Raw genomic sequence first — 12,290 nt, 5'->3', positions numbered from 1 at the left:
TCAGGTTCAATTGCCATTTATTTTCTATGTTTCTTGTACAATGCCTCGACTTATGCGTTCTATAAGGAAGAAAAAGCTAAAACAAATACAAAAAGTAATTGCAATGGTTATTATTATGTTGATGATGTATTGGATGTGGTATATAATTTGCGTTGTTACAATAAGGGGGGTTCAAATAAAAGATAGGAAAAGAAACAAAAAATTGTTACGGATGTTAGTATTGAGAGGGCTTTATAGGGAGAGTGATGTGAAATGCAAGAGTGAGCTTCACGTTAATAGAAGAACTTTCAATATTATTTGTGAGATGCTTAGAGACATTGGGGGTTTGAGTGGAACAAAAAACATGTCGCTTCAAGAGATAGTAGCCATGCTTTTATACACGTTGGCTCATCATAAGAAGAATAGGTCTATTGGACATTACTTCTATAGAAGTGGAGAAACCGTGAGCCGACAATTTCACCTTTTTCTAAGGGCTTTTCTCAAGTTGCATGAAGTACTACTTTACAATCCCACACCCATATCGGATGATTGTGAAGATGAAAGGTGGAAATCCTTTAAGGTATTGGTATTTTCAAAGCCCTTAATTTTTGCTAGGATTTTCTTATTTTTGCTTGTTTGTAAGTAATATTTTTTCCTATTTTTGTAGAATTTTTTAGGGGCATTAGATGGGACTTACATTAATGTAAATGTGCCTTTACAAGAATGACCAAATTATAGAACAAGAAAAGGAACGATTGCTATGAATGTATTGGGTGTTTGTGCACCTAATATGCAATTTATTAATGTTCTTCCTGGTTGGGAAGGTTCGGCCCATGATATGCGTGTACTTCGAAATGCTCTTTCCAGACCAAACGACTTTAGGGTACCTCGAGGTAAGTGAAGGCCTTTTTTGTGAGTGTATATGCTACTTCGGATCATTGGACCAATTTTAGAAACGGATTAGCCCAAGATATGTTTAATGATTGGAGGGCGAGAGGTAGACATGGTCAATAACACAAAATGTATGATATGCCTTATAATCTATTATGTTTAGTTCTGTCTAATATAATTTGTTATATATGTCTAATGTATGACATGTTCTTTTAGTTCTATTATAATCAGCCTTGTAGTTTGTTTTGTTGAGTTCTAATATGCCTTAAAATCTGCAGTTTTTTTTCAGATGGAGGTTAGTCAAGCTAAGGGAGAGGCAAGCAGTCGAGGAAGAGGTAAAAATAAAAGGTATTGGACGTATGAAGAAGATGCGGTTCTAATAAGATATTTGCATATAATGTATTACAAAGTTCAGACACATTTTGGACTGTGTAAGTGCAACTGAGACTTGAACAAATTGTACATATATACCACTTTGAAATCTGATAATTACTAAGCTATGGTCATTATATTTTTTGTGGGGATTGAATGCTTCTGTGTTCTGATTCTTTCTTAAACCCCCCTCTCTTTCCGCTGTTGTGACTCGGTGACATGTATTATTCAATATCTCTTTGTTTCACATGATTTGGATTAGTTAGACTTGCTGCTGAGTCATGGGATTTATCCAAATTGGTAATTTCAGATTAGTTATACTACTAGTGAATGTAGTACCTTTTATGCTGTAACAAGACTACTAGTGAATGTATCACACAAAATATAATGAAACAAAGTAGTTTACTAGTTTATGTGAATGTATCATGCATGATGTATTATGTTTTTTTGTAAAAATAAAAAATGCTTAGTTATGTAAAATGCTTTTTAAATGCTTGAATAATATGTCATGGGTGATATACTTCTTTCAAGGGGAGGAATTTTATCTTCTGCTAAATATTCTTGCTACGTTGCCTCCGTGTAATGAATGCAAGTACAACGTACAATTGATGGTTGCTATGAGATCCCAAAAAAGTTAGTCAAGTAACTATACACATTCCAGACCCTTTGACAAACATATGAGGTGAGTTTCAAAACAAACTTACAATTTTATGAGACTATGAATCTCAACTAGCTGAATTATATGAAATTAATTAATATATAAAGATTTTAATGCCTAATAGTAACTTGTTTTCTTTCCTGGTGGTCCTTTTCTCATACTAGTATTAATTTACTTCTGTGTTTGTGATTTTATATAAAGAACAAATCTTATTCTTTACATGTTTTGACTTGTTGTATTTATAAGTTATGACTTGTTGCAGACTCATAAGAAAGCTAAGGGGTTGTTTTGAGTTCCTTTCGTTCATTATGACACTCTAGCAGAAATTTATGCAAAAGACAAAGTTACCGGAGATGCAAGTGAGTCGTTTGTTGATGCTATAGAAGATATGGATCAACAGATTCATAAGCAACCATTGGATGTCGAGAGTGATGAAGAAGATGATGTGAATTCTACTCATTCGGACACTTATTCTTCTACAAGTCAATCCGGAAAAAGCCCCATGAAGATAGAGGATGATCATTCAACTCCTTCGAAAGTGGCAAAAGTGAAGGCTTCTACGATTCATTCTTTCGCAAGTGATTCCACTACTCAATCCGGAAAACGTTCTACAAAGGCGAAGGAGGCTAAGGTAAAGGGAAAGAACAAGGTAGATTTGAAGAGTTTTTGTAGGAATGATGATGATGATTTGGTGGCCTCCCTCCATGATGTTTCTAACAATTTTGGGAAGATATTTGAAAATATCAATGTTAATCTTGGGACTATGGCTAGTGCATGGTCTAAAGCGGAAGAAAGAGAGCAAATAATGGATGAAAAAGTGAACAAGGTTTTGGATGAGGTGATGAAGTTAGATGGAATTTCTCCATCCAAAGCTTTAGAGGTTGCTACAATTCTCATGGCGGAAGAACATAAGCTTCGCATCTTCTATCAAGCTCCAACTAATATGAAGAAACAATATGCAATTGCTTCTGAAGAAGAAGTAGAAAGTTTTGTCCTAAGTTATTATTGGAGTTAATGTTTTAATGGTTTTTAAATGCTTTTACTTTTTTTATTTTATTTTTTTTATTTTTTATTTTTTGAGAATACAAGAATTTCAATGCTTTTGTAATCAACAACTTATGTGACTTTGCCTATATATCTAGCATATGATATATTATGGTAATCGATTCAAATATATATATATATATATATATATATATATATATATATATATATATATATATATATATATATTACGGTAATTAGTGTTGCTCTACATTGTATAATGTATATCAAAAGTTAGCCAAGACATCAAAAATTAGAAGGAAAGCTAATTGTTTCCAAGTTATCTATGCCAAACAAGAGGAAAGGGATTAGTTATAATTGTTTACGTTTTCTTAGTAATACCAAACAACTAGTAAGGGTAACACTATATATTACCCTTTCCCCTCCTAATTTGTTTCCATTCCCTTACATTTACTAATTTGATACCAAACACCCCCTAAAAGTAGTAGTCCCAAAGTATCTTCCTACAACAAAAAAGGTTACCTTCTCTGCCCTCCACCCTCAATATGTTGTGTCGTATTACAAGTACAATATTACATCATTACAGCCTGATGACCTTCAGTGATACTCTAAGGCCAGATACAAGGCACACCAACACTTGGTTTTTTATTGTGTTGAGGGTTGGGATATTATTGATTACATTTGTTGATGAATTTTATAAGTAATTTACCTTTCAAAGATGAAAATAGTCATATATTTTGAAAATAGAATCGATGTAACATTTATGTGTACAACTTGCATTACCAATGTAGCTGCATGTATATCTTTGCCTCCTTGAGCTAGAGAGAACTACTGAACTTGTTGAGCCTTAATTTTTTTTAAATGCCTTTGTCATTGTATAAGATTTGATAAATATGTGGGGAGATGGCAAACTATGTACGAAGGGTGGGGAACGAGAGCTTCATGGAGGAGTGGAAAGACAGCAGAACAAATGCTAATGCAACCGATCCATCAAACATGGGTGCAGAAGGATGCTGGCAAGGACAACCATTGTGTAACTTCCTCATGGCATGCTTGGTCATTGCGTTTGTTGTACCATGGTTTTTCCGCATTAATATGTTCTTAGTATGTACATTATTTCTTCTTCTTAACACAATAATTTCTTCTTTCCTAGCCAAAAATAGCTAAGATTTTGTTGAAGGAACGTGGTGAAGTATTGGGACATCAATTAACACACACACATTTTTACTTATGAGATCTAAGAGTTCAAGCTAAGCATACATTAAGATTAAGATATTTGTAGTGGGTAATTCGGATTTATAAACAACAGTAGGTTGTGATTTTAACAGTATAGTGATACATTGGTATTATTCGAACCCATGATTGGGGTTACTCTAAAGTGTTCGTCGTATCATCATGAATATACATGCTTGATTGAGATGTAAATATTGTTGCACCCAATGTCTTAAGAACCTGATCTAGTATACTGCATGACTCTGGGCTCACGACCTCACATCAAAGTGACTCGTTCCTTACTCTACCTTAATTAACAGAATTACTACTTTATACCCGTTTACAGTTAAGGGATAAAACCATTGTATATATGAAATGTGATGAAAGATCAATAAACGCTTGTACACTTGTATTCTTGCATAACTCCCAACAGTTCTTTGTAAGAGTATTAATTCTGTAAAAAGAATTCTTGTCAATTGCTTTCACATTGTCTTTTCTTTGTATCCTAAAGTAGTATTACAATACATTATTATTTCATGTAGAAGATTACAATAAACTCTTACAAAAGTGATACTCGTAAAATTAAGTTTTAATAGGGGTCATTAAAGGCTACTCAAGTTCAATTTACAATTAAGAAGAGTTTATATAAATGCTACTCAAGTTCAAAATCAGCTAATAACAAGATTTACTCTGTTTAGTCTCTGAACACACCGCTTAGTCTTTGGATTTACAAGATTCAACACGCTGGTAAGTTCAAAGAAGTAGAAATTAGGTGAATTGACACACCTTAAGTCTTTGCTTGACCAATCTGTTTTGGCTGCACACAATCATACTTTGTAAATGACATAATTTTCATCACTCGGTAACTGATTAACCAACATTTAAATTTTATCTACAATAGACTTTCCGGGACAATGGCATGTCTTATGTTGGACTCTGATCCAAAGGCCTGCAGTTTCTAATGGTCTCAGATCCAAATAAGCAAAGCATAGATCAACAGTGATTGAGTCGACAATTAATAACAATCCTGCATATGAGCTATATGATAGTTTGGAAGAAACTTCTAAGTATGATATTTGATTATCAGCCTTTACTGTTACTGCTTAACACCAAGAGAGACAATAACCAATTATCATATCAACAAATGAGCATAATTACAAGAATACACTTTCAAATAGAAAGAAATTAGTACAAACAAAAGCAAATATTTCGAGCAACAAATTTTATTGCATGACAATGAGGTTGTATGGACAATGAACAGAACCAGAGAAAGCTAGATAGAAACCAAGATTGATATTTGTTGATCAGCATCAATCATAAAAGACTCTTTAGCAGTTCTACAAGATCACTCTTCTTTAGTTTGGAATAACCTCTAATACCCCATTCTTTCGCGATCTCTTTGAGTTCACTGAGCTTCATTCCTTCAACCTTTAAAGACTCTCCGTCAGATTTTGAGCTTGAATCCTCTTTATTAGTCAACTGAATTTTATTGCTTTGCAATGCTATTGTCAATGGAATTGGAGTTGGAAATTCCCGTGAAATGCTTATAATATGCCATTGGAAAGCTCTTTGAAAGGTCTATTCATCTGTATAGGCCTTTCACAGGAATTTGATTGTTGGTTTATCTATTTGGCTCGGTTTTTAAACAATGTAGGTTCCATTGGATCCAATCATTGCATTTGACGCATTTGGGCCCGTCATTAATCAAGTTTAAACATGTATGAATACGTTTTGGGCCTTATTAGTAATCGGACAAGGCTTTAAGATAACTTTGTCTCAAATATGGGTTTTAACTAACATCATAATGCTTTACGTAGTGCATAAACACTTCAACTTTGATCTACCATGAAGAACGGGTTTTTGTAACATCATCGCACTTCCTTTTCGGGACAAGAGGCCAAAAGTAGGTGTCTACAGATAGCCCCCACTTTGATCGAGTCTAGAATAGACGATAATCAAAGTAGTCAAGGAAATAAATCCGAGACTCAATCTGCAAAGTTCCCTAAGGATAGAGAATCTTTCAGCAATGTTTAAGGATGTCGAAACGATCCTTGATTTTCTAAGTGTTTGAAACAAGTAGCTATTAAGGCTATAAAAAGTTTTTCCTTGTTTTAACGCGCTAAAGAATCTATATTGATCCTTTGCAATTGCAGAACGCTTTTACAAGTAAAGGTTTTCTGGGTGATGTCAAGTCATGAGAGGAAATCGATTTAAAAAAGAGTAAAGGGGATGATTTCCTCTCAATCATGTCATCGTTGGTCTAAAGTCCCTCGATTTGTCATTGAAACTTTAGCCTGACTTTAACAAAGTAAAAAGATGAAAAAGTGTTTTCGGCATTTGAGCCTAAACGTTTCGGCATTCGAGCCTAAATTTTTCGGCATTCGAGCCAAAATGTTTCGGCATTTGAGCCTAAATGTTTCAGCATTCGAGCCTTAGTGTTTCGGCATTCGAGCCGGATGTCCACAAGATAGAAATACATATCTTAAACAGGAGGCACATATCTAAATCCAGTGAGAGAGAAGAAAGTCAGCAACTCTCGCTCTCAACAGTTTTGTCCACAAGATGAGTACACGTGTCTCAGGACTGGTGGCACGTGACTATATAGGTGCGACATCGTCTCATCACTCTTTATACAGGGTGTGGACGGACACCCTAACTTTTCGATAAGCTTGTAAGCTCACTAACTACCTTATTTGCTTCCAATCAAGAAGTGTCTGTTCCTGATGGTTCGACGCGTCTGTCGACTCGTGAGATAACGCCTAAAGTAATCCTCTACCTTTTAGTTCCGAGAGATATATCCCGCAAAGCTTGGGCTGAAGTGTAATTTTACGCAACACCTACACCATACAATTTTGCGTTGTACGATACGCCTTTTGCATTTTTACGCTGCATGACAACGCCTTCCTTTTTGCTCTGGACGTGAAAAAAAGAAGAAAAGCAAGACATTTATAACGTCAGTATAGTAAAATGACAAACCTGTCTATGGGAGCTTTTACGTAAAGCACCACTACGGAACGTCTTACGACACTCTTACAAAAAACGTTCAAAACGTATGCTTAGGGAAGGCACAAAGCACGGTCTACATGCAAGATGATCCAAGAAACTAACAAACAAGAAAACAAACTACAAAATGCAAAGCAATTTAAAAGATTTTGATAATTTTCGCGCCATTACGTCTAATAACGAGCAAAAATCGTTGAAAATGATCAAACGGATCAAAATCTGGACACCAATCATTTTAATGACTAGTATTCGCGCGCAACTCAGTGGGTCGTGCTGTCCAGGCGCGCGCATCGTTCTGAGTTGCGCTGTTCTGTCACGTGCAACTAATTCAGTTGTGCGTGACATTTAAAACAACAAAAAGAAATCGCTGAGCGTGGTTTTCATTTCGCACTCTCTTTCTTCTTCCTTCGCCATTTTTGCTCCTCTCTCTCTTTAAGAAGCTCGAATTTTCTTTTTCAAAGCTCGAGGAAGTAGATCTTATCCCTTATTCATATTTTCCATAACCCAATGTAAGTTTTTTTGCTAAATTCGTTCGTTCTTGGCTGAATTTTGGGCGATTTTCGAATCATTAAACCTCAAATTCCAAACCTGGGGGTTTTTGATTCGGCTTGTTTCCATGAATATGTTTGTTTGTCGTTGTTTTAAGAAATATATTGCTGCAAATTTCATGCAAAGTTGTACAATATTGATCTTGCATGAGTGTGTCAAGTATATATGTGTTTTCTTTTGTTCATTTTAATTTTGACTTTTGTGCTTGAACTTTATTTCTCTCTTTTTTTTTTCTCACATAGACCATATTTGTTAATTTTAATGTAAATTGAAGTGTTTTGAACAACAATTATGCATTAAAATTTTAAATGAAATTTTGAACTTTTATATTAGCATGAATTTGTTCTTGTGACTCATGTTTATTTTTTTCTTGCGTAAGTTGAAAAATTTAGTTTTATCAATGATAAAAATAATTGATGGTCATTATTATTCACTTATAAAACTGTAATTTCAAGATTTGCACCAAACTAGTTAGTTTAGGAAATTCTTGAAGTCATCATCGAACTAAAGTAATTCGGCTATACTTCGGGCTTTTGAGACCCCATTTTATGTTGCCGAATACTGTAGCCCCCATTTTATGTTTTTCGAATGTTGTAGTCCTCAATGTTAGGTGACTTCGATGATTTGCTTATTGTCAATAATTAGACCCTTTCATGTTGCTGTAAATGGGGTCTAAAACTCATGTGTTTCTTCTTATTATGATAACAACTAGGATCTTGGAAACGATTAAACTAAACTTTTGCTCGTCCTCGAGCAAAACAAAGCAAGAAATAATGAGGATGAAAAATTTATTAAAAATGAAAAAGAAAGACTCGAGATAAGAATGTACACTAAGACTCACTGTCGTAGGAATCACGGTTGTTTTTAGCTACAACAAGCCCTTTAAACCCCAAAGTCGCCTATGAGGACGAGTGAGGTCTCGTAAGGGTGTCCGAAGAGTTTACCCACAACTCTCTATCAAACATCAAAGAGGAAAATCCATAAAAAGAAAAGAAAAGAAAATGAAAACAAAACCTTTGCGAAATGGACTTACATAGAGACTATAATGCAAATGAATGAAAGTCTTTCTCAAGTAATCAAGGTATGCACTTTTCAAGATATCTAAGGTTGATTGAAACATAGGGTATGTTAGGCATAGGAACTAGACATCACAATCCACGTTCATCCCAAACGATCTTACCGCGTTCTCCCTACTAGTCTCAAATCTCCCCTTAGTGAGCATCCCAATGATTCCTCAAAGGAACCGGAAAAAGAGATTTTATTTAGGCTACACGACAATCTTGACTATATATGCATCCCCTTTCCTTAGGCAATGACCCATGATTCCCTCCCCCGAATAGTGACTCAACTTTCTAGGTCGAAAGGTCTTTCCCCAAGGTTGTAACGTAAGGCATAAAGGGTGAAGGTAGGCTAAAATTTAAAATTTGGTGATTTTCCTAAAAAGTGAAGCAAAAAGGTGATCAATCCTCCACAACACAATCAAGAAATTACCAAACAAAAACAACACCCCCAAGCTTACTTGAAGCTATACTCACAAGAAATATATACAAAAGCGTAAACTCTTCTCCCCTAAGCTAAAATGAAGCATTGTCCTCAATGCTTAGAAGGAGAAAATAATACATCAAAATATTTTTGAATTTTCACTTTTTCAATTTTTTCCTTCTTAATTTAACTTGCAATGTCCTTGCCATTTGCTAAATTCGGACGGCTTCTTCTATAAAGCAAATTATTCGTCCATGCCTTTTATGATTAAGGACGGCTTTTCCTTAAACACTTGCCATCATTCACAAAGAAAATGTAACACAAACTTGCACTCATAAAAACCAAATTTCCAACTTATCCACCACAAACTCCATCATACATGATCAATTTGCTTCACAAAAACCAAGAAAAGAAAGAAAATGAAACAAAAGGCCAAAGATCTAAAGATGTGGCTTGAAAAAAAGGTATAAGGCTCAAATGGTTGCAAGAAGGCAAATGTAAACCCAAAAATAAAGATGAAACAAACTATCCTAAAAATGAAAAATACCACTGTAGACACCCATTTGTGTCTCCCCAAAACCAAACCCAGTGATGAAGGCCTTTCACGTCGAACCATAATCAAATTAGGTGAAAGTGTGGAAAGGTCAAGTGTTGCGGTTTAGTTTTATTAAAATTCTCTTCTCTCTGTTTTTGAAAACAACTCTATTTTATTAAAAATAGCCAATCCAATTTAGCTTGGTCCATAATAAGGGTCCAATAATAGTGTAATTGCATAGGGCACGAAAATACCTTTCCAATGATATATTATAAGCCCAATTCCGATGAATATTGAGGAAATTATGGCCAAAATACTAAACTGGGTCCGGTTCATTATTTACATACGGCCCAATGATCTAGAGGAGGGCCCAATGTTAATTATTATTTTTAAAATAATTAGGATTAATTATAACTTTCTAGAAATTTCTAGAAGGTTTTTTTAAATTCTAATATTATTAGATTTAATAATTGTTTTAAGCTGGATTTTTATTCGGAATAAAATATTATTATTTTTATTATTATATTATTATTTTTAAAGAGACGTTTTGTCTTCTGTACGGATTCCGTAGATCAATTTTGTTAAAGATCGGATTCCACGTGGAAAGCGCGTGCAAGCCAGGATGTCGCCAAACGACAAGTCTGTCGCTTGGCGACAGACCCTGTCGCCTCGCGATAGAGTGTATTTTTGGCGACAGCGTGTAGTTTTATAACTTATCAAATTCTATGATTTTCCGGACTGTTTCCTTATAAATAGGGTCCTCGACCTCCGTTTTTATTCATCAACAATCAATTCACAATCACCCAGTTCTCTCTATTCTCTCTCTAAGAAATATAGCTTCTTCTTTCCCTCTTGTTTTTCTAAACTAGCTTTTTACAAACACAATACCGCATACACAATACTTAGAAACACCTAGCCAAGTTCGAATTTGCCTTCGCCCTAGACGTGAAAGGTTGATAATTTCTGAGGGTTTGGTCCCAAATCCAGTCTAAACTTTTTAACTCACTAGTAGAAAAATTACATTTGGCACCCCCCATATGGCACTGGTTCAGCCCAAACCGGTGCCAAAGACCGGCCCAAAATTGGGCGGGATTTTAAACAAAGGGAAAAGGCACCGGTTCAAATCAAACCGGTGCCAAAATTGTAAAAGGCACCGGTTTGAACCGGTGCCAAATGAACGGGTGCCTCATTTAAAAAAAAAAAAAAAAAGCGCGTCTTCTTTCTTCCTTATTCTTCCTTCTCTTTCTCTTTCTTTCATTTTCGCTGTTCAATTCTCTTCTTCACTGTTCCATTCTCTAAACCCCTCACCTCACCTACGAAACCCCTCACCTCACCGCCGCAACAGTCGTCGGCCACCATCACCGCCGCCACTCCTGGCCTTCTCTTTCTCCCCTGCCATTCTCTTCTCCCCTGCTGTGGTGTTTCTCCCCTCAGCTCAACCCCCTCCACGCCGACCTCATCTGTTAGACGCCGCACCACCGCCCTGCTGAAGGTTGCCGCCACACCACCTCCCTGCTGTAGGTTGCCGCCGCACCACCTCCCTGCTAAAGGTTGTCGCCGCACCACCGCACCACTGACCACTAGCTACAATCTCAATTTGAGTGTTTTAGGTATAATTGTTTTTTAATTCTCAATAATTTCCCATTTATGAACTTATATTAATTTGTTTTGCATGTTGAAGAATTGTTAGGCAAATTAAAATTTAGGTTAGAATATAATTTAACTTCAATTTGTTTCAATAATTGGTTTTTTTATTGGGAAATTGTGAAAATATTAGAAATTAGTAACTTTGTTACTCATTTAGTTGGATATTAGTATGTTTTAATGGTTAATTTAATTTGTTTTGATGTGTAATTTTGAATAAAGTAGAGAATATTAGCCTTGTTACTTAATTAGTTGAATTTTGGTTTGGTATAATGGTTAGAGATTAGTAACCATTTTAGTTTAGCAATTTTGAATAATTAAAATGAAAAAAATTAGAGATTAGCTTAGTAACCTTTTTAGTTTAGCAATTTTGAATAAAAAAATGAATTTTGAATAAATAAAAGTAGTGAATACATAGTTTAGCAATTGTTAGTTCGATGAATGATGTGTTTTAGCTTAGAAATAAATTAGTGAATTGACATGTTATGAGAAGTACATACATAATATTTAACCTAATTTTTGTTTTTTTGTTTTTTTAATAAATAGATTCATATGTGAATTGAAGCAAGAGTTTAATTAGCTTGAGGACTACATATTGAGCTCAAGTGGGTAGTTGCTATATTGGTATGACTACTAAACTTTACTTAGCTATATTTCTTTCTATTCATCCATTTAATAAAAGTTTATTCATGAAATTGCAAATTGTGTATTGCTTAATTGCAAATAAATACAACAATATATAGAATACTTGAATTGCATCATCATATGCCTAGATACCCGTTCAAGGCTTTCTCATTAGGAGAAAGTCTTGAATAGTCCCCGGTTGGGACTGTTCTTGAATGTGTACTCTCACATAGGTGGTGAATGTATGTTTTCTTTTCGATTTTAAGGAACATCTCGGCTTACCATTTCCTCACTATGTTCTCTGGGTACATATGTGGGTAATTAATTATCTACATC

At 34.9% G+C, this 12,290-nt stretch overlaps 1 protein-coding gene across 1 annotated transcript; it reads left to right on the top strand.

Annotated features, from left to right (window-relative positions):
• The first annotated feature begins 211 nt into the window (after positions 1-211).
• On the top strand, positions 212-706 carry LOC145636975 (uncharacterized). The gene is made up of 2 exons (XM_081688502.1): positions 212-559; positions 647-706. Exons 1-2 carry the CDS (start codon positions 212-214, stop codon positions 704-706), a joined length of 408 nt encoding a protein of 135 aa, XP_081544628.1.
• The last annotated feature ends 11,584 nt before the right edge of the window (positions 707-12,290 follow it).

The sequence above is a fragment of the Chenopodium album genome, chromosome 6, assembly GCF_948465745.1.
Source record: "Chenopodium album chromosome 6, dcCheAlbu1.1, whole genome shotgun sequence".
In the NCBI taxonomy this organism is placed as follows: domain Eukaryota; kingdom Viridiplantae; phylum Streptophyta; class Magnoliopsida; order Caryophyllales; family Amaranthaceae; genus Chenopodium; species Chenopodium album.
Note: the sequence above shows the minus strand (reverse complement) of the source record. Positions and strands in the feature narration are given on the sequence as shown.

What these genes read in the sequence shown, in the direction of transcription:
- LOC145636975 (XM_081688502.1), top strand. Translation starts at nt 212, where the DNA reads ATGTTAGTATTGAGAGGGCTTTATAGGGAGAGTGATGTGAAATGCAAG. An exon ending in AAAGGTGGAAATCCTTTAAG is followed by an intron (nt 560 to 646) that starts GTATTGGTATTT and finishes CTATTTTTGTAG; the next exon opens with AATTTTTTAGGGGCATTAGA.